The sequence below is a fragment of the Lissotriton vulgaris genome, chromosome 2_1 (assembly GCF_964263255.1).
Source record: "Lissotriton vulgaris chromosome 2_1, aLisVul1.2, whole genome shotgun sequence".
Classification (NCBI taxonomy): domain Eukaryota; kingdom Metazoa; phylum Chordata; class Amphibia; order Caudata; family Salamandridae; genus Lissotriton; species Lissotriton vulgaris.
The window spans coordinates 307,849,174-307,876,562 of record NC_141687.1 but is presented as its reverse complement, the minus strand read 5'-3'; the positions used below and the strand labels follow the sequence as shown (position 1 = coordinate 307,876,562).

The following is a 27,389-nucleotide window of genomic DNA, read 5'->3' as shown; positions in this document are numbered from 1 at the left end:
CATTCACATTTTACTGCCTACTTCAAGTAGGCATTAACCCATTCGCAAAGGGGAATGGGTTTAGACACTAAATTCAGCACACTGCGAATGACAAATAATAAAATGCCATCCAGCTAGCGCTTTGGTTTAAGTAAAGTGCTTCAGCCTCACACACAATCCCAGAAAAAAACTTGGAAATACGAAATGTCCAATAGCTCATGGACCACTTCCCCTTAGGGTATGGTGGCGAAAACGTTTTTTAAGGGCAGGCAGTGGCCCCACAGACCACTTCCTACTCTTAAAAAATGAAAGAAAGACTTTTCCTTTTTCTTTTTTAAATGCATCCCTTTATCTTTAAGGAAAACGGGCTGCATTGAAAAAAATGATTGCTTTATTTAGAGGTAATCACAGACATGATGGTCTGCTGACCCCAGCAGGCCACCATCCCTGTGAATGTAGCGATTCCTAATCGATCACAAATTGCAACCTATCTCATTAATATCATGATGTAGGTCGATTTACAACTCACTAGGAATCGCTAACTTAAACTCAATGAGTTTCATAGATTAGGAATAGCAGAGAATCGCAAATAGGTAATCGCTATTCTTAATATTGATACATCTGGCCCTTAGTTCTTTACATTAAAAACACAAAAGATTATCTGAGGAATGGTTGCATATAGTCAAACCACTGCCATTCACTTGGGATAGCATTGCTCCCCATATTTTTTGCCTCCAATCCAACTTAGATTAGACCCATCCAAACACTGATTGCCTTATTCATGCATGTTACTTCCCAAATGAATGTTATCTCTGTTATTGCTGTGACCCATAAATTATGAAGACCACCGGAAATGATAATTCGAAGAATAACAGGAATTCTAATTGGCCATTCATAATGAGGGCCTAAATTGGAACAAGACTTAGGGGCATTGGAGGAACTAGAGTGGGAAGAGGCTCTGGCACAACCCGAGAATTGTCCATGTGCTCAGGATTTTAGTTGATGGATTCAAAACTACTACATAGATTTTATTATATATAGGATTCACCTCTTTGAAGTCAGTCACGCTATTAAATACCTTTTAAGGGGGTACAGTTTGGGAATGTCTTAACATTCAAATATTCTGCAATGGGGTTAAAAGCCTGTTAGATATTGTGCTGGGAACATCACTAGCCTTGGGAGTAATGCCAAAATTGCTTCAGGTGTGGGGGACTGGAACATAACAAGATATCAGAAATTGTTTGTCAACATGGACCAAAATGGGGCTCACCATTAGCACCCAAGATAGAGGAATAGTGCACTAGCTTCTAATGGAGGCCTAAAGGTGGTTTATATTAGAAGGGGATGCCTTCCCAAGTTCAATAAACTTATAGGACATTTAGAGTGGATGTCAGGGTCTTAGAATTAATGTGATGCAACACTGGGGAGTGCCACTGTATTCAAGCTGGCCTGGCTGATGAGGTCCCAGGATGCTTGTTTCCGGTCCAGGGAAGACATAGCTTGGCAGTTCGGGCTGGACTGTTCCCATGAGGCACAGGGTCAAGACTGATTTGCATATAGCTGTGTCTGAACTGGGGTCGTGAATTGAGCTAAAGAACGATGATGGATTCAACCCAGATCTGTTACTGGGGTGAGTGTCTGAAAAGTTTCAGCGCTCCGTCCATCATCCCCTTTTGTTTGCTTTGTTCACCCTAAGTTGGCAGGGTATGCCCAGACGTTGGTGTAGGAGAGTAGGGTCTGCTATCCTATGGTCACCCCAAATTTTTGCTTTTTGCTTCACTGGTTTATGACTTAATGTGGCTGTGGGCCTGCTAATCAGACCCACAGCCTGCTGTTCTCTCTCTAAATTACTGCCAATGCACTTTAGGTGCATTACGAATTGGAACTGGTTCACCTTATTGGCCCCTGTAACAGTGTACCCTAGGTACCCAGGGCATAGGTGTTTCCAAGGCCTACCAGGGGCTGCAGCATGTATTGTGCCACCCCTGGCCTGGCCTCCATATTTGACACAACTGGCTGATCACTCAGCTGAGGTAAGTTGGTGTAACCACCTCTTACTTAGATATAGTATCCCTATATCTAACCTTAAACTGGACACATATGTTCCTATCAGCCACTCCTATGGAAGGCCTCATCAATCCTGGAGGCAGAGTGCTTGGAAATATGTGAGATGGTGCTCTAGCATGAGCTGAGCCTGTCTGCAGCTGTCGGGAACCACTCCCTAAGCTGTTCCGGGATATTGCCATACCATATACTCTTAAGTGCATTATAATCCTCGCGGTTATATGCTATCTTTGGTTTGGCTTTATCAAAACATGTCGAGTAAGGTGTCATACGAATTGGAATACTATCCCCTCGACAGTTCTGTCGACGGGGATATCATTCCACCCTTCTAGAGGGACACGACATGTGTGTAGCCTTAACCCCGGTTAAAGTTAACCAGAGCCTCAGCATCACAAAATGGATGCTGCCACCACAGACACGAGTCTGACCTCCTGCTGCTGGGAGTCCTTCCAGCGAGGGAGGCTTGGACAAAGGGTTTCCTGCCTTGGCAGGTGCGAGCACCACCCCAGACAGGGTTTTGTGTATTGGGTAGGACAGGGCTGAATAGAAACAGACATGCCCGGGGCACACAAGGTGTCCCCGTGCATAAGCCAGTCCAAACCGGTCCTGGGACTTTCCAGACCCAGGCCTGGCGAGGAGCTGGACAAAGGAAAGGGGGTGTAACCGCCCCCCTTCCTGGTTCCTCCCAGAGGAGGGATCTAGTAGGTGATCCACCCCTCAGATTTGGAATAAGAGTGGGTGCAGTGCCATTGCACGGCAGATCATCCTGAATCAACTTGAAATAAAGAAGAAGACTGGACTTCGACATTCTGCTGCTCAGAAGACTGAAGAGAATCTCCCTTGTGGCCTAGGAGTGGGCACCCTGTGAAAACATGCACCAACCAGCAACTCAACATCTGCTTTGCCGCCGCCTCCCGCCAGAGCCCGAGCCCAGAGCCTGACAAGACCCAGACTCCCAGACCTCTCACAGCCCGATCCACAGTCCCTGCAAAGAAGGGACCCGTGGAGGCACCGAGTGACGTGGGACCGGACCTCTTGGAAGACACTCGAAAAGCTGACTGCGCAGCAACCGAGGCATCCTCGAAGTTGTGCTTTGGGTACTGAGAACCCCCACCACCGAGCAACCCTTGCACCGAAGAAGAGCCCTCCAGCATCTCCACGATCTGCGTGGGGCCCTTTTGCATTGTGCCACTTGACGCGCCATCCCGGCCACTAGCCACATGGTCAGCGGACATCTTGGCGACGAAACCGACGAACTACACTGCGGGTCTGGTTGCTCCAGACTTGCCCTAGCTCCTGTGAAAAGGAGCACCCGCTCTGACCTTGCTGGTTCGAGTGTTAAGCATTTTTCGATTCCTGCATGGCTTGCATTAGCCAAGGCCTGTTTGCTCCGATCAAGTTGCCGACACCGCCAACAGCGAGAAGCTTGCGTGGGACAGCTCGTGACCGACTCCTGGACGTCCTCAACACCCGGTGTCCACGTGGCTGCAGAGAGAATCTACACCTCAATGCCTGTTTGCACCCGACATCGCCTGGTTCCAACCTGGTTCCACGGTAGTCACTGGCTAGTGACTTTGAACATTGTCCCCTCTGCTTTCAGGTCTTCACATCTTCAGATCCACCCTTGGATCCACCGGAACTCTTCACATCGAGCCGCCTGCAGCATCTTCAGCTCCAAGCACCATCGACCAGCGTGACGAAACCCGACACTACTTCGACCCTGTGCACCCGCTTCCTGTGGGTGAGGTAACTCAGCTCCGCCGGTGTTCCTACACTGGTACACATCCCAAGGGCCTGTGTCTTAAGTTTCAGCGTTCTAGGTCACTCGGAAGGTTCCGAACTAACTAACTTCGTACTTTTTACGCACCATAGACTTTACATTGGTGAGTGCGTGCACTTTAAACACTGCACCCGAGTCCCGCGGGCCTTTCCCGACTTAGTCACTGCTAGTCTAGAATAGCTCCAGCGATTCCCAAGGTCCTAGGCCTGTTTCCGTTCTGATTGGTATCTCTTATACCACTTTCTTAGTATATGGTTTAGGTGGCCCCTAGGGCTCATCCATATTGTGCAACTTTTGTGTATTTTAAACTGTCTTGTGTTTAACGCTTGTGCTTCTGTGCTCATAAAGAGCCCAGGGGATACTTTTAGTTAATAAATCAATATATATTTTCAATATATATCTGTGTGGTGTCCTTTCATTTGGTATTCAAGGGGGTTGTGTATGGTAATACAGCTGGCTTCACATGCCTTTCAGAGTTTAGCCTAAGACTGCTTTGTCCACGTTACCACTAGGATAACTGGTCTACAAGGTTGAATTACAACCAATCATCATAAGGGTTGCTTGGCATGGTACAGAGTGATCACTAGAACTAGTGAGCATTATATACCAGGCCAACTTCTTACATTGGTGAGCAGCGGATTGGGATCTGAGCTTGCTGTTGTTTTACCATTACAATCTTTGAGTCAAAGTCAAAGTCAAAAAGTTTTTTATTTGTTTCGGTACTCAACTGAGGACCACAAATATAATATAAAACAATTTACAAAGAGAAAGTTCATTACAAATTAATATAATGTTAAAAAGGATTTTAAAAATTTGTAGAAATTATAACATACAAGTTCATTAGGTGGTTGTTTGCACACTAATAGTAGTTCCTTTACCGATGAAATTCTGCATTTACGGTATATAGGATCAAGATATCTTGACCGTGCTTTTACTACATTAGAGCTAGGGCATGCAAATAAGAGGTGCTCGATGTTCTGGTCACCCCCTTGATAAAGAGTACATAATGGGGATCCACCGGGTGACCATCTTGATGTAAAGGTTAACACAGGTAGGATACCTAATCTCAGCATTGTAATTGCCCTCCTTGCACCATGTGTGAGGGAAAACCCTATGTATGGCTGTACATGCTTGTACTCCAATGTTTCAACAAATAGTTTGTAAGTAGATAATTTGTTACAGTGTGCAAAGTCAAGTTCAAAACTCAGTTTAGGAGTAAAACATTTTAAGAAAAGTTTCAGTTGCGAGGCTGACCAGGAGAGCAAAATATCCGTACTGATTTTGGCAATTTGGAATACCACAGTCATATTCCCGAAGAATGTTTGCTTTGAAGCATCTAGTTCAAAAGTCTCGATTTTAAGCAGGGATTGTAGTGTTCCTTCTTTTGCGTGAAGGAGATTATAGGCCCACCTGATAACATTAGCAACAGCTGTAGCATAGGAACTTGTAATTGAAAATTCTAGTCTTAGAGCTTGGACCGGGGTGGATTCTGAGACCTTCATGATTTTTTTCAGGATTTTCCCTTCTTTTTGGTCCATATATGCCCACTGTTTTATAGGAATATGCTCCGTAGCGTAGGATAAAACAGGGGGGATCTTTACTCTGTATATTTTTAGCAGTGAAGATAAATGCCTGTTCCCTGTAGCAGAATAGAGTCTGGAGAGGGCCCCGGCATGTAGTTCAGATTTCCTTTTTAAGTTGATTATCTGCTTTGTATTTTTTAGATTTTTTTAGAAGATCCTACTGAGATAGGTGTATTCGTCCACCTCTTCTACTATTCCTCCGCCGAGCCTCCAACAATACTTAGCACTTTGTTTCCTGCCAGAAAAGGAAACAAGTTTTGTTTTCATTAAATTTGGAATTAGGAAATTATCCTTTGAATATTTATGCAAGATGTCTAGGAGCTTTTGTAATCCAAAGGGAGTAAGGTCCAACATCACAATGTCGTCAGCGTATAACAGGGCATGTATATTTTGTGCAGCGATTTTTGGAGGCAGACTTGAACCTTGTTGTAGATGATATGGCAGGTCACTGAGGTATAATGAGAATAGTATCGGAGCTAGAAGGCACCCTTGTTTGAGTCCGTTAGCCGTTTTAATTGTTTTAGTCAAACCTTTTTCACACCCCATTTGCACTTGACACCAAGTATTGGTATGGAGATTAACTATAATCTGCAGCAGTTGTTCCGGTATTCCTAGTCTCCTTAGTTTGTTCCATAATGTTGGTCTGTCGATACGATCAAAAGCGGTAGAATAGTCTATAAATGCTGCGTATACAGACTGAGATTTCCGTACTACATATTTGTCAAGAATGGTCTGGAGAATTGAAATATTATCAGTGACAGAATGATTAGGTCTAAAACCTGCTTGAAACATGGGTATTAGACCCAGGGAGAAAGCCCAGTCTTTCAATCGATCCAGTACCTCTGCGGGAAAGATTTTCCCTGTAACATCCATCAGTGCTATTTGGCGGTAGTTGCCGGCTATGTTTTTGTTCCCCTTTTTATAAATAGGGATAATGATGCTCCCCTGCCATGACTTTGGTATTTTCCTGGTTTTAAAGATGTAATTAAAGAGGGGTGCTAGCGTCTGACTCCACTCCTTGGGGTCTGCTTGCATGACCTTAATGGGTATTTGGTCAGGGCCTGAGGCACCGGTGCTTCTTGCTTTTCGAATATGCATTTCTATAGAGAATGCCAAGGTTTTTGTAATTGGGGAATTATTCTTTTCCATGGTTTCATCGACGACCTTTTCATCAGGATTGGTTGGGTTTGCCTTATATAGATCAGTCAAATACATTTCCCAGTCATGAGGTGGAACCAGAATGGCTTGAAGTTTCTTTTTTGTTCCAGTTATTTTAGCAATAAGGGACCAATATCTTCGCTGATTATATTTTTTAGCAGCTATTTGAATATCAACCCAATTACGGTCTTGCAGTGTTCTTTTATAACTGTGCTTCTCTCTTCTTAGTTGTTTTTTTTAGTCTATTGATTTCTGCCTGAGTTGATGGGGAAAAATTCAAGTATTGAGCCCGTATGAGTTTATTGAGCATTTTCGCAGTAGTTGAATTCCAGCTTTTTTTGTTGTTCTTTTTGTTATTTACTGATGAGACCTGTTGTAACTTATCTAGAAGAGCACTTTTAAGTTTGTTGATTATGTATTCAAAATTTGTTATTGGATCATCTGAATATGTTTTTGTTAGAAGTTGAGTATGTGTAATCAGTGCGGATATATTGTCCATGGACGATGAATTCCAGAAAATCCGCCTCTGATCAGCTTTTACCAGGATTGTGCTATTATAAAATATGATCTGGCTTGTAGGGGAAGGGTTGGCCATCCAATGAGTGGATAGATGTAAAAGTGCGTGATAACTCTCATCGATGAAGTTGGAATGCAAATACGTAACTGTCTCCAATAATTCCATACCGCAGATTATGTAGTCGATAATTGAAAAGGTTCCATTTCCTCGTCTAGTATACGATGCCGGTGTATCTCCTTCCACATTGCCATTCAAGATTGTCCCATTTAGATTTGGTAGTAATGATAATAGCAATTTACCTCTTTTATCTGAGCTTATTCCTTTGGGAAATTTTGGAATGGATATTTCCAGTGATTCTTCTTTATATAGATTTACCCACTTTCTAATTTCGAAGTTAGAGATTTTACCATTAAGATCGCCCATGATTATATATGGCAGATATAATCGATCTTCTATTGTCTGAGAGATTATTTCCATAATATCCGCGAATAGGGCATCTTGATTAGTGCCAGGAGTGGCATATACATTAAAGAGCAGGATTGCCTTTTGTGGGGCTGTGATGTGTGTTTTTAGAGATACCTTAATGCACTGGAGATTATCGGAGTTGGTCTCGACGATCTCTTGAGCCCATAAGTATTCCTCCCTTAGTAGGATTGCCAGACCACCCTTTGCATGGCCCCGGTTAGTTACTTTTGCAGGAATATCATAAACGTAATAGCCTTTCTGGAAGAAAGATTTTGTTGCCCAAGTTTCCTGTAGAACCAAGATGTCAGGTTGATTTATGGTAGCTTCAATCATTTTATTCTTAGTTTTCCCAGCCATATTCCATGAGGTAATCTTCAAGCCATTGTTAAACAGTAAGTTGATGGCAATTGATGATTTTGTTGCTGTTTAGTGTCTCCGAGACCCAAGCCCAAGCCCAAGGCTTAATGGTTTTTTTGACCTCCTTTACTTCTAAGTCTTGGTACCAGACTACCCTTTCACCATTGTTCACATGAATTTTCAGGGTATCCTTCCCTGTATGAATCGATCCTGAATCTTCTGATACAAGAGTATTTTTGTAATGATTTTTGGATTGCATACTAAAGTTTAGCCCAAAAGGATTGTTGGACCTTTTATTAGATTTATTTTCCTTTGGTTCAGATCTTTCAATTACATCATAGCCGCATTTATGAAGTATCTCCTTTTCATTGAAAATAATCCCGGGAAGAACTGATGACCAAAATGATACCATCGCTATTTTGCTATTTTCTTTTTTCGGGAAGATCACCAGGTCTATTTCTTTACTGGTCAGAGATTGTAGAGGCAGTATATGTTGGAGAAGATTGATTATCCTTCCTCGATTGAGTGGTGCGTTATCGAAGGGAAAAAGTTCTTCAAATTGTAAGAATTTGGACGGTGTCACTTCCCCACATAAGGAGAGTTTATCATCACCTTCTCCTGTTCCTTTGTTTCTATACCCTATTTTTGAAAATAGTCTGGTCGGAAGGTATTCATCAGCTCTTGGGTTCAATGATTGTACTTTCTGTGTAATTTTTCTATCACTGGTTGCCTCTGTTTTGGTGGTATTAGGGATTGTAATTTCATCTTGTCCCTCACTGGTTTTTTGGGGTGTGATAGGTTTTTGAAATTTGAGCTTGCAAGTTTTCTTTTTATGAATTCTTCTTATCGGCTTTCTTCTCCTTTTTTTCCTTCCTTCTTCCTGGGTTTCTGTTTTTTTTAGAGATTATTTCTCCTTGTTCAGCATCAGGTATGTTTTTAGTGCTGTTTTCCTGATCATCCTTGTCACAATCATTTTTGTGCAAATCAGTTTTTTTGGTAGGTTTCGAAAAAATAGAATACTGTTTGGCAGTTTTTGGGGGTTCTTCTCTGAAGAGTTTCTTTAAGGAGTATATGATGGATTCCTTATGGATTTTCGGATTTTCTTTTATTTGTTTTTCTGTTTTTTCTATTTCTGATGTTTGAGTACTAGAATCACGTTTTGTTTGCATCTGTATACTATTGTTGATATTAATTGAGTTACTCTTTTGCGATTGCGTCGTATCGGATGTTTGTTGTTTTTTTATTGCTTCAGCGGATTCTTTTTTCCTTTTCTCCTCTACTAAAAACTTTAGTATACCAATTTGTACATCTAAAGTTTGATCCAAGTTTTCCAGAATATGTCCTAGAAAAGAAAGGACTGATTCCAAGATTTCCTGTAGAGAGAAAAGAGCCTTTGACATTGGTGTTACGGCATTTGTAGAATTGTTATTTTTAAGAGAAAAAGGATCCAAAAGAGAATCAAGTACTAGATCTTGATCTAATGTTTTTTTCGAAGAACTATTAGGTAACTTATCTGGGTTTGACTGTGCTTCTGGTTTATTTTCCACTGACTTCAAGTTGTTTCCATGAGGATCCTCGATGTGATATGGGCTCCCTGAACGTTTTATTGGAGTTGAGGATGTTAAGTGAATTGCCTCATGGTCCAGGGATTGTAGCTCCTGTGATGAGCAGTTTATCTTTTTATTAAGTTCAAGATCAAGTTCACTTAGGTTTTGGGTAGGTTGATGGATCAAAGAAAAAAGCAATTTTTCCTCCATAGTTTCCAAAGGATCAAGATTTTTTCCTACTTCCGGAACATGGGTAAGTGATTCCCTTTTTGGTGATAGGGCAGAGAAATAATTACTGATTGCCGGGGTCCGAGTTATCCGGCCATATTTTACTGCTTTGTCAGAAGATTTCCTAACTGCTTCCTCGGTGCCCATTCGCTTCATAAATATTGTGCGAGATCTTAATTTTTTAAATCCCATTACACTTTCCTGGGATAGGCCTGATGGTTGTCAGTGTTAATGCTTTCTCCGGTGATTTATATGAGATTGCTATTGAGACTTCAGCTCGATTCGCCGTCTCCCTTTTGCCTCAGTCTCAGTAACTTAGTTGTTGCACTTACCACGCTGGCATTCAGATGTATTACTTGTCACAGTATTACCCGGTATATGAAGATTGTGAATAAGGATGTTAATAGGGTGGCCCGTCCCGTCCTTGTACGTCCCCGGACGGCCACAGACGGCCCGCCCTTTGCCCGGGCTTCGCCCGGCGTCCCGCGAGACGGACCTTTTGCTATATTTATACTTGGCAGGGCGGCCGTGGGCGGGGCAGGCAGGGGGCGCTGACCGGATGTCGTCAGGTCTCGCAGGGACTCCTGGAACAGTGAGTCCCTGCAGCGCAACACCCCTGCAGCCTCTCAACACTGCGGCAGCTGGACAGATGATCTTTTCCAGCCAGGTGGGGGCTGAACGGCACGCAGCGGCTCCCGCGCAGCGGGAGCGGCAAGTTGTTGATTTATCGCCGGCATAGGCACCGGCAGAGCAAGCAGGCAGAAAGAGAGTTTGCACTCTGGCTCCAAGCACCCAGCAGGATTATCGCTAGATTTGCAGCGCAAGCCCCTTTTCTTCAATCAGCCGGCCGTGGGCGGGGCAGGCAGGGGGCGCTGACCGGATGTCGTCAGGTCTCGCAGGGACTCCTGGAACAGTGAGTCCCTGCAGCGCAACACCCCTGCAGCCTCTCAACACCGCGGCAGCTGGGCAGATGATCTTTTCCAGGCAGGTGGGGGCTGAACCGCACGCAGCGGCTCCCGCGCAGCAGGAGCGGCAAGTTGTTGATTTATCGCCGGCGGAGGCACCGGCAGAGCAAGCAGGCAGAAAGAGAGTTTGCACTCTGGCTCCAAGCACCCAGCAGGATTATCGCTGGATTTGCAGCGCAAGCCCCTTTTCTTCAATCAGCCGGCCGTGGGCGGGGCAGGCAGGGGGCGCTGACCGGATGTCGTCAGGTCTCGCAGGGACTCCTGGAACAGTGAGTCCCTGCAGCGCAACACCCCTGCAGCCTCTCAACACCGCGGCAGCTGGGCAGATGATCTTTTCCAGGCAGGTGGGGGCTGAACGGCACGCAGCGGCTCCCGCGCAGCGGGAGCGGCAAGTTGTTGATTTATCGCCGGCGGAGGCACCGGCAGAGCAATCAGGCAGAAAGAGAGTTTGCACTCTGGCTCCAAGCACCCAGCAGGATTATCCTATTACAATCTTTGAGATTATCATTTGAAAGATCATACAGGTACCTGCTAGGTACATATAAAACAAGACTAGTATACTTAAGTTCTACTGAACTTAGTTGTTGTAGAGGAAAGGGAGTAGCACACCCTGACTACAACTACTAGATAGGTTTAGTAGGTAAACACCAGTGTAGGTAGATTGAGACACATCCACCCACACTAGAGCAATGTCTGGAGCAGAGGGTTCCACTGGGAACATCCCTGTTGAGAGTGACCCTCCAAGGGCACCATCCAAATTTGCTATTTTTTCCTTTAAGGAATTGAGACAGCTTTGTGTCTTAAGGGGTCTGAGGACAGGGCCTTCCCCTACCACAGACCACCTTAGAGAGATCTTCGACCAGTGTGAGACTCTAAAGACCTCTAAGGCAGACCCCACAGGGGATGCTGAAGGAGGCCATCCTTCTGAGGATGACACTGTAGAAGCCCCTGTCCGTATAATCCTAGTAGATGAGGAAGCCCCCATCACTGGAGCTCCTCAGGTAGATCCAGAGGAGGAAGAGGAAGAGGAAGATGAGACAGAAGGGGGGAGCAGTGAGTCAGATGATGACAGAAATAGTCAGGTGCTGGTCAGTAGACTGAACCAGGCTAACTTAAGCCTATTTGGGACTGAATCTGGTAACAACCCATTCAGACCCCCAGGTGGACTTAACCAGAAGCCTAGGAGAAGGACTCACTCAGGTGACTCTGACAACTCCCATGCTTCTAGAGGTTCTCATGGACACTCCAGGAGGGAGATGACTAGCCCTCAGAGAAGGGAACATGAGGCCAAAATGAGAGAGGCTGAGCTTAGGATCCAGAGGCAAGAATTAGAGGTTGCCCTGGCCAAAGAGAAACTTGCTAGAGCAAGACAGCCTAGAGAGAGTGGGGTAATAGAACCCACTGGTGGCAGCAATATCCACAAGGATAAAGACAGGTCTTTTGATAACAGAAACCTGAGTAAGATTGTGCCCCCCTACAAAGCTGGGGATGATATCCATAAATAGATAACTGCAATGGAGAGAGCCTGCAGAGTACAGCAGATCCCTCAGGAGCAGTGGGCAGCAATCGTGTGGCTCTCCTTTGAAGGTAGAGGCCGAGACAGACTTCTCACAGTTAGTGATGGGGATTCTAGAAACTACCTGGTCCTGAAGAGTGCTCTGATTGATGGGTTAGGCTTAACCACTGAACAGTACAGGTTAATGTTCAGAGATACCCAGAAGACACAGACTCAGGACTGGTCTGAATTTGTTGAGTGTGCCACTAAGGCTCTGGAGGGATGGTTGCTGGGAAGCAAGGTTACAGACTATGAAGGATTGTATAATTTGCTGATGAGAGAACACATTTTAAATAATTGTCAGAACCAGCAGTTGCATCAACATTTGGTTGACTCAGATTTGACCTCTCCCCAAGAATTGGGAAAGAGGGCAGATAAATGGGTAAGAACCAGAGTTAAGCAAAGGAACCTGAACCAGGGTGGTGACCAGAAGAAAACAGACCAGAAGGGTGGGGAGCAGAAAACTAAAGACCAGAAGTCTTCAACAGGGCCCCACACTGATACAGAGGGTGGGTCCCAAACTTCCAAGAAAAAGAAGAAAGAAGGTCAGAAGAAACCCTGGTGTAAAACTTGTAAAACACCTCTCACTGGACAAGTGAGTGTAAAAAGGGTGGAGCCCCCAGCACTGCAGCCCCTAAGGCACCTGGACCCACTAGTACAGCTAGCAGTGCTGGTCCACAAACCAAGGGAGTAGTGGGTATCACCTTGGGAACTGAAGGAGATTCTGACCTAGTCAGAACCCTTACACAGGCTGTTCTGATTTGTGAAGGGGACATAGATTTGACCCCTGACATCAGTCCCAGTAACCTGGGCAAATACAGACAGATGCCTTTGATTAGTAACAAAGTGGCTCAAGCTTACAGGGACACATGTGCCAGTGTCACAATGGTGACACCTAACTTTGTGGACCCTGGATAATACATGCCAGGTGATAATTACCTGGTGACCAATGCCAGCAATGTCACTACTACACATAGTGTGGCACTTGTTAACTTCTCCTGGGGAGGGGTAACTGGCCTAAAAAGAGTTGTGGTTAGTGCTGATCTCCCAGTTGAATGTTTGTTGGGCAATGACCTGGAGAACTCTCTATGGTCAGAAGTTGAGTACAGGACTCATGCAGAGATGTTAGGGATATCATCACATGTCCTTGCTGTGACCAGGTCACAGGCCAAAAAGTGCCTCTCTGAACCTCAGGTCTTGGATCCTGGAACAATGGACCAAGCACCTTCGAAGAAGAAGAACAGGAGGGTTAAGGCTGTGCCTTCCCAACTGCCTGCAAGTGAGGATCAAGCTTCACAGGAAGCTGGTCTTGAGACCCCTGAAGGAATTGTCTCTGAAGAACTTGAACCTGATCAGGTTGAGTTTCTGGGGACAGGGGGACCTTCTAGGGCAGACTTGGGGCAGGCTCAGTTAACCTGTCTTTCTCTTGAACCCCTCAGACAGCAGGCTGCTGCTGAGGCTGCTGGGAATGCTCAAGGTGCCCATAAAGTTTATTGGTATGAAGGACTCCTTTACACAGAGGGTAGAGACCCCAAGCCTGGTGCAACCAGGAGGTTGGTTATACCTCTGCAATTTAGGGGTTTCCTTCTCACCTTGGCCCATGATATTCCTTTAGCAGGACACTTAGGCCAGAATAAGACCTGGGACAGGCTTGTCCCTCACTTTCACTGGCCCCACATGTCTGAAGACACCAAGGAGTTTTTCCGCTCCTGTGAAACCTGCCAAGCCAGTGGTAAAGCAGGTGGCACAACAAAGGCCCCCCTGATACCACTACCTGTGGTGGGGGTTCCCTTTGAAAGAGTGGGGATTGATATTGTTGGTCCAATGGATCCCCCTACAGCATCTGGGCACAGATTCATACTGGTGGTGGTGGACCATGCCACCAGGTACCCAGAGGCAATTCCACTTAGGACCACAACAGCTCCTGTTGTGGCCAGGGCCTTACTTGGAGTTTACTCCAGAGTGGGGCTTCCTAAGGAGGTAATTTCTGACAGAGGTGCCAACTTCATGTCAGGATATTTGACAGCTATGTGGAAGGAATGTGGTGTCAACTACAAGTTCACCACTCCTTATCATCCACAATGCAATGGGCTTGTTGAGAGATTTAACAAGACCCTAAAGGGCATGATCAAAGGATTACCTGAAAAGCTCAGGCGAAGATGGGACATCCTACTGCCCTGCCTTTTGTTTGCTTACAGAGAGGTCCCTCAAAAGGGGGTTGGCTTCAGCCCCTTTGAATTGTTGTTTGGGCACCCTGTAAGAGGACCCCTGTGTCTGGTGAAGGAAGGATGTGAGTTACCTCTCAAAAAGCCTAAGCAAGACATAGTGGACTATGTACTTGGTCTCCGCTCCAGGATGGCAGAGTACATGGAAAAGGCATCCAAAAACCTTGAGGCTAGCCAAGAATTACAGAAAGCTTGGCATGGCCAAAAGGGTGTCCTGGTTGAGTTTCAGCCTGGACAGAAGGTATGGGTGTTGGAGCCAGTGGCCCCAGCAGCACTCCAAGACAAATGGTCTGGACCCCATACAATTCTGGAAAAGAAGGGAGAGGTTACCTACTTGGTGGACCTAGGAACTCCCAGGAGCCCCCACAGGGTGCTCCATGTCAACAGATTGAAGGCATATGTCAGCAGGACAGACATGGGCTTGCTCATGGCTACAGATGAGGGACAGGAGGAAGAGAGTGACCCTCTCCCAGACCTGCTCACTCAGAATCCTGAGGATGGCTAAGTTGATGGTGTGGCCTTAGATGGCAGCCTCACTGAACATCAGCAAAATGACTGTAGACAAGTTCTACAGGCATACAGGCATATGTTCTCATTGACACCCAGTCAGACTAACTGGTGTACCCATGTGGTGAACACTGGTGACAGTCTTCCTGTAAAGAGCAAGATTTACAGGCAACCTGATCATGTCAGGGACTGTATAAAAACTGAGGTGCAAAAGATGCTGGAATTAGGTGTCATTGAGCCTTCAGAGAGCCCCTGGGCTAGCCCAGTGGTTCTGGTCCCCGAACCTCACACCAAAGATGGCAAGAGAGAGATGAGGTTCTGTGTGGATTACAGAGGACTCAATGCTGTCACCAGGACAGATGCACACCCTATTCCAAGGGGAGATGAGCTCATTGACAAGTTGGCTTCTGCCAAATATTTGAGCACATTTGACTTAACAGCTGGCTACTGGCAAATCAGGTTAGCTGAGGAGTCTAAAGCCAAGACAGCGTGTTCTACCCCTAGTGGGCATTATCAATTTGTGGTGATGCCCTTTGGTTTGAAAAATGCACCTGCCACCTTCCAAAGGTTGGTGAATCAAGTCCTCACTCGGTTGGATGACTTTTGTGCAGCTTATCTGGATGATATTGCTGTCTTTAGCTCCACCTGGGAGGATCACCTTGTCCACCTGAAGGAAGTGCTTGAGGCTCTGCAGAAGGCAGGCCTCACTATCAAGGCAACAAAGTGCCAGATAGGGCAGAGCAAGGTTGTATACCTGGGCCACCTTGTAGGTGGAGGCCAAGTTCAACCACTGGAGAGTAAGATCCAGACCATAATGGACTGGTCCCCTCCAACCACCCAGACTCAGGTCAGAGCTTTCTTGGGCCTGACTGGGTACTACAGGAAGTTTGTTAAGAACTATGGGTCCATTGTGACTCCCCTTAATGATCTGACATCTAAGAAGATGCCCAAAAAGGTTCAGTGGACAGAAATCTGTCAAAAGGCATTTGATGACCTAAGAAGGCCATGTGCTCTGCACCTATCCTGACTACTCAAGAGAGTTCATTGTCCAAACAGATGCTTCTGAGTTGGGAGTGGGAGCAGTGCTTTCACAGCTTAATGTAGATGGCCAGGACCAGCCCATTGCTTTTATTAGCAGAAGGCTGACCCCCAGAGAGAAACGTTGGTCAGCTATTGAGAGGGAGGCCTTTGCTGTGGTGTGGGCCCTGAAGAAGTTGAGACCATACTTTTTTGGCACTCACTTCAAGATTCAGACCGACCATAAGCCCCTCTTATGGCTTAATCAGATGAATGGTGAAAACCCCAAACTACTCAGGTGGTCCATTTCCCTACAGGGGATGGACTTTACAGTGGAGCACCGCCCAGGGACTGACCATGGCAACGCAGATGGTCTCTCCAGGTACTTCCACTTAGAACATGAAGACACAACTGGTCAAGGTTAGTCTAATGTCCCTGCGTTTGGGGGGGGGGGTTGTGTAGGAGAGTAGGGTCTGCTATCCTATGGTCACCCCAAATTTTTGCTTTTTGCTTCACTGGTTTATGACTTAATGTGGCTGTGGGCCTGCTAATCAGACCCACAGCCTGCTGTTCTCTCTCTAAATTACTGCCAATGCACTTTAGGTGCATTACGAATTGGAACAGGTTCACCTTATTGGCCCCTGTAACAGGGCATAGGTGTTTCCAAGGCCTACCAGGGGCTGCAGCATGTATTGTGCCACCCCTGGCCTGGCCTCCATATTTGACACAACTGGCTGATCACTCAGTTGGGGTAAGTTGGTGTAACCACCTCTTACTTAGATATAGTATCCCCATATCTAACCTTAAACTGGACACATATGTTCCTATCAGCCACTCATATGGAAGGCCTCATCAATCCTGGAGGCAGAGTGCTTGGAAATATGTGAGATGGTGCTCTAGCATGAGCTGAGCCTGTCTGCAGCTGGCGGGAACCACTCCCTAAGCTGTTCCGGGATATTGCCATACCATATACTCTTAAGTGCATTATAATCCTCGCGGTTATATGCTATCTTTGGTTTGGCTTTATCAAAACATGTCGAGTAAGGTGTCATATGAATTGGAATACTATCCCCTCGACAGTTCTGTCGACGGGGATAGCATTCCACCCTTCTAGAGGGACACAACATGTGTGTGGCCTTAACCCCGGTTAAAGTTAACCAGAGCCTCAGCATCACAAAATGGATGCTGCCACCATAGACACGAGTCTGACCTCCTGCTGCTGGGAGTCCTTCTAGCGAGGGAGGCTTGGACAAAGGGTTTCCTGCCTTGGGAGGTGCGAGCACCACCCCAGACAGTGTTTTGTGTATTGGGTAGGACAGGGCTGAATAGAAACAGACATGCCCGGGGCACACAAGGTGTCCCCGTGCATACGCCAGTCCAAACCGGTCCTGGGACTTTCCAGACCCAGGCCTGGCGAGGAGCTGGACAAAGGAAAGGGGGTGTAACCGCCCCCCTTCCTGGTTCCTCCCAGAGGAGGGACCTAGTAGGTGATCCACCCCTCAGATTGGGAATAAGAGTGGGAGCAGTGCCATTGCACGGCAGATCATCCTGAATCAACTTGAAATAAAGAAGAAGACTGGACTTCGACATTCTGCTGCTCAGAAGACTGAAGAGAATCTCCCTTGTGGCCTAGGAGTGGCCACCCTGTGAAAACAGGCACCAACCAGCAACTCAACGTCTGCTTTGCCGCCGCCTCCCGCCGGAGCCCGAGCTCAGAGCCTGACAAGACCCAGACTCCAAGACTCCCAGACCTCTCACAGCCCGATCCACAGTCCCTGCAAAGAAGGGACCCGTGGAGGCACCGAGTGACGTGGGACCGGACCTCTTGGAAGACACTCGAAAAGCTGACTGCGCAGCAACTGAGGCATCCTCGACGTTGTGCTTTGGGGACTGAGAACCCCCACCACCGAGCAGCCCTTGCACCGAAGAAGAGCCCTCCAGCATCTCCACGATCTGCTTGAGGCCCTTTTGCATTGTGCCACTCGACGCGCCATCCCGGCCACTAGCCACATGGTCAGCGGCCATCTTGGCAACGAAACCGACAAACTACACTGCGGGTCTGGTTGCTCCAGACTTGCCCTAGCTCCTGTGAAAAGGAGCACCCGCTCTGACCTTACTGGTCCGAGTGTTAAGCATTTTTCGATTCCTGCGTGGCTTGCATTAGCCAAGGCCTGTTTGCTCCGATCAAGTTACCGACACCGCCAACAGCGAGAAACCTGCGTGGGACAGCTCGTGACCGACTCCTGGACGTCCTTGATCCCCAGTGTCCACGTGGCTGCAGAGAGAAGCTACACCTCAACGCCTGTTTGCACCCGACATCGCCTGGTTCCAACCTGGTTCCACGGTAGTCACTGGCTAGTGACTTTGAACATTGTCCCCTCTGCTTTCAGGTCTTCACATCTTCAGATCCACCCTTGGATCCACCGGAACTCTTCACATCGAGCCGCCTGCAGCATCTTCAGCTCCAAGCACCATCGACCAGCGTGACGAAACCCGACACTACTTCGACCCTGTGCACCCGCTTCCTGTGGGTGAGGTAACTCAGCTCCGCCGGTGTTCCTACACTGGTACACATCCCAAGGGCCTGTGTCTTAAGTTTCAGCGTTCTAGGTCACTCGGAAGGTTCCGAACTAACTAACTTCGTACTTTTTACGCACCTTAGAGTTTACATTGGTGAGTGCGTGCACTTTAAACACTGCACCCGAGTCCCGCGGGCCTTTCCCGACTTAGTCACTGCTAGTCTCGAATAGCTCCAGTGATTCCCAAGGCCCTAGGCCTGTTTCCGTTCTGATTGGTATCTCTTATACCACTTTCTTAGTATATGGTTTAGGTGGCCCCTAGGGCTCATCCATATTGTGCAACTTTTGTGTATTTTAAACTGTCTTGTGTTTAACGCTTGTGCTTCTGTGCTCATAAAGAGCCCAGGGGATACTTTTAGTTAATAAATCAATATATATTTTCAATATATATCTGTGTGGTGTCCTTTCATTTGGTATTCAAGGGGGGTGTGTATGGTAATACAGCTGGCTTCACATGCCTTTCAGAGTTTAGCCTAAGACTGCTTTGTCCACGTTACCACTAGGATAACTGGTCTACAAGGTTGAATTACAACCAATCATCATAAGGGTTGCTTGGCATGGTACAGAGTGATCACTAGAACTAGTGAGCATTATATACCAGGCCAACTTCTCACAGTTGGTCCCTTGCTCACTTTGCCACTGGATTCAAGCTAGCCTGGATGATGAGCGCTGTTAGCCCGTAACCGGTCCCAGGATGCTTGTTTCCAGTCCAGGGAAGATATGGTTTGGCAGTTTGGGCTAGACTGCTACTATGAGGCACAGGGTCAAGACAAATTTGCATATAGCTGTGTCTGAACTGGGGTAGCGAAGTGAGCTAAAGAACTATAATGGATTCAACCCAGATCTGTGACTGGGGGTGAGAGTCTGAAAAGTTTCAGCGCTCCGTCCATCATCTCATTGTGTTTGCTTTGTTTGGCCTAAGTTGGCAGGGTATGCCCAGACGTGGAACCCTTGCTCACTTTGTCCCTGGATTCAAGTTATCCTGGCTGATGAGGGCCGTTAGCCTGAAACCGGTCCCAGGATGCTTGTTTCAGGTCCAGGGAAGACATGGCTTGGCAGTTAGGGCTGGACTGCTCCAATGCAGGGCCGGACAGGCCATAGCGGGCACTGGGCAATCCCCCGGTCCGCCACACGGGTGGGGGCTGGTTTTGGGCCCCTGGGGGCCGTTTTCGTTACAGGGCCGTTTTTGCAGCATAAATCAGCCCTGTACCAAAATCGGCCAAAAACCGGCCCAGGCAAAGAGCTCGGCAGCACCTGCAACCTCCCCGAGTGGGGAGGGCGAGCACTTAGCCGGGGCCGGTTGTCGTTCCCAGTCCGGCCCTGTTCCCATGAGGCACAGGGTCAAGACTGATTTGCATATAGCTGTGACTGAACTGGGGTGGCAAAGTGAGCTAAAGAACGAGGATGGATTCAACCCAGATCTGTTACTGGGGGTGAGTGTCTGAAAGTTTCAGCGCTCCGGCCATCGTCCATCATCTCCTTGTGGAATTTTCAGACAGACGTATAAAGCAATAGGCATAGGTGAAATATTCACACTTCCATATTTATTGTTGTAGATTTTTCTGGAGCAAGAAAATATATACTAATGAAGCAACAGCTGTCTGTGCAAAAGAGGAAATGTCTGGAAGAAAATATTCTAGGGAAGAAATGTTCTTTAGGGGTCGATTCCGATTCGGGAAAAACCGCTCCGAATAGCTGTTTGGAGCGTTTTTCCCGTACGAATCGTACCCTGCAACGTCCCCGTACGTATGACGAAGTACGATTCGTACCAGGAGCCGTACTCCGTACGAGTCGTAAAAGACACCGTACGACTCTAATCTCCGTACGATTCTCCCTCGGAACCCGCTGTACGCGACATCTGTACGGTTCGTGGCTGAATTTTACGACCCAGCAAGTACGATACGTGTCGGGTATGCACCGTACGACCCTTTTTCTACGGGAGCTGAAAACAGCCGTAAAAGCAGAGTTCGTGCCGAAACAGGTACGGAATGACCCCCCCGGGTACAGTGCGTACCCCTCATGATCGCAGGGGTATGCACCGTACCCCTGCGATCATGGGGTGTACGAGCCGTACCCCATGTACGATCGGTGTACGAGCCGTACCCCATGTACGATGGGGGGTACGGCTCGTACACCGATCGTACATGGGGTACGGCTCGTACACTGATTGTACACCAATCGTACAATGGGGGTATGGATCGTACACCCCATGATCGCAGGGGTACAGTGCGTACCCCTGCGATCATGGGGTGTACGGACCGTACGGTATGTGTTTGTGTGCTTTTCCGTACGACTCGCCCTTACCTGACGTGGACCGTACGAATTGCGTCCTCATACCCCGGACCGGATCGTACTCGTCGGGTCGTACAGCATGTGTACGAGTCGTACGGTATGTGTACGAGTCGTACGGTTCACGGTTTCAGCCTTGCATTACGTAGAGATCGCGACGATTCGGACGGATTCACGGAATACGGATCGTACTTTGCGACTCGGACGGACGGGTACGATTCGTACGGAGAGGGCTCCGGATACAAATCGTACGGACGCTTTTTTTCCCGAATCGGAATCGACCTCTTAATGTATATGCCCTGGGGGAAATGCTAGTTGGGAGTAAATCAGATGCAATGATATGCCCATCATAGCACATGATAGGGAAGAAATGCATTTTAGATTATATTGCAGGGAGCATTTACATATCAGAACATATGCCTTTATGTAATGCTCATCACAATATGCTAGAGAGGGAATCTTACGCTACTACATACCAGCGTGAAGTGCCTGTCCCTGTCATTGTTATGTCTCAAAGAGATCATGTGCTGGGATGAATTATTCATGCTTGTAGGAGAGTAGGGTCTGCAATCCTATGGTCACCCCCGATTTTTGCTTTTTGCTTCACTGGTTTACGACTTTCCCTGGCTGTGGGCCTGCTAATCAGACCCACAGCCTAGCTGTTCTCTCTCTAAATTGACAACCATGTACCTTAGGTGCATTTACCAATTGGTACTGGGCCACCTTATCAGTCCTTGTACAGCATACCTTAAGTATCCAGGGCATAGGTGTGCCCAGGGCATACCAGGGGCTGAAGCATGTATTATGCCACCCCTGGCTGGCCATATAAACAGACACAACTGGCTGCACGACAGCTGGGGCAAGGTGGTGTAATCACCCTTTGCTTTAGATATAGTTCCCTATATTTAAACCTAAAATGGACACATATATTCCTATCAGTCACTCCTATGGCAGGCCTTATCAATCCTGAAGGCAGAGTGCTTGGAATTATGTGAGATGGTGCTCTGGCATGAGCTGAGCCCGTTTGCAGCTTGCGGAAACAAGTCCTAATAGCTGTTCCATGATAACGCTATACCCTATACTCTTAAATGCATTATGAACCTCGCGGTCAAATGCTAACTTTGGTATAGCATTATCAAAACATGTCGAGTAAGGTGTCATATGAATTGGAATACTACCCCCTTACCAATTCGGGCAACGGGGGTAGCATTCCCCCCTTCTAGAGGGACACGACATGTATGTAACTGTGAACCCCGGTTAAAGTTAACTCGAGCCTCCGCATCACAAAATGGATGCTGCCACCACAGACACAAGTCTGACCTCTTGCTGCTGGGAGTCCTTCCAGCGAGGGAGGCTCGGACAAAGGGTTTCCAGCCTTGGGAGGTGCCAGCACCACCCCAGACAGGATTTTGTGTATTAGGTAGGACAGGGCTGAAAGGAATGAGACATGCCTGGGGCACACAAGGTGTCCCTGTGCATACTCCGGTCTAAACCAGTACCTGGGGCACTCCAGCCCCAGAGCTGGCGCAAGACCGGACAAAGGATAGGGGGTGTAACCACCCCCCTTCCTGGTCCCACCCAGGGGAGGGACCTAGTCGTAGTGCAGCCCCCCTTTAGCTGAATAAAGGTAGGAGCTGGACCCATTCCAAATTAGATTATCCTGATCAACTCTACAAGAAGAAACTCTGGACTTCGACGTTCTGCTCCACAGAAGACTGAAGAAAATCTCCCTTGTGGGCAAGGAGTGTCCACCCTGCACAACCAGGCACCATCAGCGTACAGCGGCTTCCCTTTGTCGTCTTCCTGCAAGGATCCAGACTTCAGAGCCAGACGAGACCCAGACTCCCAGACCTCTCCGACCTCTACCCACATCTGCAGCACAGCTGAGACCCGTGGGTGCGACGAGACACGTGGGACCGGCCATCTTGAAAGAAGCAGCACTTCGCTCCAGCACGACTTCAGAGGCATCCTCGTCCAAGTGCTTTGGGGACTGAGAAGCCCCGAGCAGCTCCTGCACTGAAGACCAGCCCTCCAACATCCACGAGATCTGCGTGGGGCCCTTTTGCCTGTTTGCTGCTCGACGCGTTGTCTGGTCACTTGCCGGCCGGCTTGTGACCTCCTAGACGACGAATTGCTGCTGGTCTGGTTGCTCCAGACTGGCCCTTGCTCCCTTCCAAAAGAGGAGCACCCCGGACCCTCCTGGTCCACTCCAGACGCCGTTTCCACTCACCGCGTGGGTTGCCTTTGCCAAGGCCTGTTGAACCCGAATCTGGAGACGACACCGCCGATAGCGAGAGCCTGCGTGGGACAGCTCGTGCCTCCATCCTGGTCGTCAAAGACACCACCTAGTCCACGTGGCTGCAGAGACAAGAGTCCACCTTCTCCTGATCGCAACGACGACATCTGGTTCCACTCCTGGTTCCACTCCAGTCACTGGCTAGTGACTATGAACATTGTCCCCTCTGCTTTCAGGTTCTTCTCTTCACCGATTCACCCTTGGATCACACCGGACATCTTCCTCCTGACCGCCTGCAGCATCTTTTCCTCCAGGCTCCATAGACTTCAACGCCGGAACCCGACACGACTTGGCACCTATGCACCCGCAGCCTGAGGGTGAGGTAACACAAGCAATTTCTTCACTTGGAGCCCAGAGAGGCTCACCGCCCATGGATAGTTTCCAGCAAAAATCCCATCATCCTAGCATCCCACAGTTAATGTCAACACACTCCTATAAATACATGTACACCACCTTGAACAGCAATGATGAAAAAAAGACCACAGACAGCAAACGCTCTATATGAAAACACTAAAGGGAAGGCAAACAAATGGTAAGACAAGTATCATAGCTTAAGACATTGCACTCCCTCTTACAGACACCTGATCACAGCCAAATCAACCTACTACAAATCAGCCATCATGGAATCCTTAGAATCCTTAGAAAGCAGATCTCTTTTCAGAATGGTCAAACAATACATCAACCCTATACTCGACTCACCAACACAAATTTCTGACAAATGTAAAGCAATCAATTATAAACAGAAACGTTAACAGCATCAGACAATGCCCTGAATAGCATCCCATAAATGGGCCACTTCCAAACAACAATCACAATTTCCCTACTTATCTTCAAAATGTTTGCAGCTCTCAAAACAGCCACTTATATAGATGATGGTCCACTCTCCCCTATTGTGTATTACCTTTACCTCTTCGATGAAACACTCATGCTTTCTCTGCAATCTGGTGTAACCTTATACTATTTCCCGGTGTACTCCTGGAAATGCTGGTGAATGGGAAAAAGTATGTTCAGATGGAGGTGGAGATCTATGTGTATATTTCCCTACTTTTATTGTGAATCAGCCCCATACTATGTAACTTCCTGCGTGGAAACATTCATTAATAATAGAGAGGAATGCTAACTTTGCCAATTTTGAAATCACAAGTGAATGGCTGCTTCACCTTCAGGAAGAGTGGCACGAGACTGGGTGTCTGCTTTTTATTAAATATTTTAAGAGCATAGTACGCCTTGAACCCTGAGAATTGTCTAATCATTTGCCTTAGGTTTATCTGGCTGTGGACTCTTTATAAACTCTTTGCATTCACAAAGTGTGTCTGTGTGCTATTCCCGGCAATATACTTACCACAAATGCATCAAAGATGTGAGAGACAGCATACATTGGCACAACCCGGCTCGCCAATCCCACAATTTCTCTAATGGAGAAGAGGAAAAAGATTTGGTGTCAGCAGTTCAGGAAGTAATGAATGGCATTAGCAGCCAAGAAACAAGCATCTTCACAAGCCCTAAGGGAACCTGAATGCTAGTGAGCCTTGTTAAAGGAAGTTTCTTAGTGAAAGATCTCTATTGGGCCTTTGCACTGAACATGTATGTTTAATACTAGACATGGGGCGTCATTTATGAGAAATGACGCATCGCTGCGTGAAAGCAGGGATGCGTCACTTTCCAGTGCGCACTCCTTGCAACATTCCTGATGCGTCATATTTAATGTATGACGCATCATGTCGCAAGGAGTTACAGATACGTCAGTATTTCTGACGTATCTGGAAGCGCAAAAGTGAAGCATTGCTGGAGTGTGTCACAAAAGTGACGCAACTCCAGCAATGCGTCCTTTCACATGGGGCAAGCCCCATGTGAAAGGGCCTGCGTCAGTCTTACGCCTGCTGGGATGCAGGCATAAGATTTTGACGCAACGGCATCCTAAAAGTGACGCAGTGAAATCTCATAGATTTCACTGCGTCACTTCTACGACCATTCCGTTCGTCAATACGCCCACCTTGCATACATCATACCTGGCACAGGTATAATGTGGTGCAGGGGTTTACAAAGTGATGCATCTACCTAGATGCGTCACTTTGTAAATATGGCGAAACAAGGTACATTTTTTACGCCACTGGTGCGTCACAAAAAGTGACGCACCGGCGGCGTAAAAGTGACGCACAGCCTCATAAATGAGGCCCCTGGCTTGGATGACAGTGGAGAGACATCACTACTGCAATACCAAGCTTAAGGAAGTACTCCTACAAAATACAAATACCCGTGTTATTTAGGTTTTAAATAGGATTGCAATCTACCATTATTAGCCTTCTCCAGGATATATCTGTATTCAATTTTCTGAGGTGTAACAAAATCTCTGACCCTGGCAACCCAGCTCTGAAACTGAGCAGCCAAATCCAGGTGCAACAAATCCTGCTCGGTGATGGCACCCGACAGGTTTGTGCGGAACAAAGAAGGCTCAAGAATGATGTGAAGAATATATGGTGGTGAACCACAGAGGGTCGGCATCACATCTTGTTGAGACTGCGGGGGCAGTGGGTGAAAATGTGTGACAGTTCATAATTTCATAAGCTTCATTGCTTCAAAGAACTGCATTGTCAACATAGATTTCAGTGCACTAATTCATACTTACTTATCAGTCGTAAAAATGAAGCCCAACACATCTTTCAAGCTTGCTAAGAGAATACAGCATGTGACAGCACATATCTCTAAAACGAGAAAAAAGAAATATCAGATACTCGAAAATATCTGTCAGTGTTCCTTTAAAAACTAAGCAAGATTCAAAACAGAAGGTATATTTCAACAAAGAGATCGTAGGTGTCTTTATGACACTCACTCCTACTCCTAAAGTGAATTAAGCCTACAGTTATACCTTTAAGAAGATCTAAGAGCCATCCCCTACCCTCACGTCATCATTTCCGAGGCCTCAGGTGTGTTTTCTTTCTATTGTCATCACTATGAATCAAGTTGTCTCTAAACGCACAAGTGAATTTAGAATTGTCATTAGTCTTTGTACGAGCAAAGGAAACTAAATATGTTAACATAAATGCAAGCATAATTCAAACAAAAACAGGGGATTAAGGCTACTTAGGCCGCACTGGTGACAAAATCCCTATAATATGCATATGTGTAGGTGCTGGAGGTCTGGGACACAATCCCCTAGATCCCAAAATTAGAAAACAAGAGACTTGTTTTACAGATTAAGTTGCACAAGGTGACCCCGCACACTTCAACAGTAAATAGTACAATGTAATGACTTTATATATGTGGTCACATAGACTCTCCAATTGTTCTCCCAAGAATTCCAAAGTCAGATTTCTTCTGTAAACAGATTCTTTTATTCACAAATGAAGATTAACACATATTTTTCAAGAAATAAACAAAGAAATCATGTTTTCTAAATACATCAAGTTTCCAAAAGGTCCAATAAGAAAGAGTAGTAAGGGCCGTCAAGAGGTATCGGCGTCTCAAAAGGTTTGACTTTTGTTCCGCATGCTAATGTCAATCTATTCGAAATGTACCAGGATGTACATGCATTTTTTAGAAAAATAAGACTACAAAAATTCTTCTTAGATAGAGTAGAAATGGAACAGGAAGACATTACAAATAACATTGTAGCCTTACCTTCAACATTTACACCATCTTTGGACCAATTGGGTCCGGAAATGGCGATGTTTGAGAAAGTCGTCCTGGCAAAACTAGCTCACGCCCTAAGATTTGTCCCCAAATCAAGATACAACATTACGAAAGAGGAACATGACTCATTGATTGATCTGAAAAATGATAAATCGCTAATAATAAAAAGTAGTGACAAGGGGGGTGGCATCGTCCTCATTGATTGTCACACATACGAAACTAACATGCTTAATATGCTGAACGATCAACTATTCTATAAGGAAGTTATGAACAATCCAACCGATAGGGTAGTGAGAAAAATTCGTGAAACAACAAAAAGAGCATTAGATAGAAAAATAATAACCAAAAAAGAATATGAATTCCTAAATACCTCTCAAGGAAAACTAGCGTGCATTTATGGTTTGCCTAAAATGCATAAGAATCAACAGGACCCACCATATCGACCAATAGTTTCTACTATTGGTACCCCCACAGAAGCGATTTCCAAATATGTAGATAATATTTTGAGACCCTATATAACATTATCCCCATCCTACATCAAAGATACTGGAGAAATAATAGCAAAGGTAGAAAACTTAGCATTTGATGAAAATAAAGATCTCCTTGTAACGCTTGATGTTGAAGCGTTATATAGCAATATCCCACAGA

The 27,389-nt window shown here is 46.5% G+C and overlaps 1 protein-coding gene across 2 annotated transcripts in view; it reads right to left on the bottom strand.

Moving 5' to 3' along the window:
- The window catches only part of SLC47A1 (solute carrier family 47 member 1), a 721,842-nt gene that overhangs the window by 113,461 nt on the left and 580,992 nt on the right, over positions 1 to 27,389 (bottom strand). For both annotated transcript variants that reach the window (XM_086955002.1, XM_086955001.1), the window contains exons 12-13: positions 25,738 to 25,813; positions 24,454 to 24,523 (exon numbers count right to left, since the gene is read on the bottom strand). In XM_086955002.1, coding sequence (XP_086811128.1) covers positions 24,454 to 24,523; positions 25,738 to 25,813 — 146 coding nt within the window. The remainder of the gene's footprint in view (positions 1 to 24,453; positions 24,524 to 25,737; positions 25,814 to 27,389) is intronic.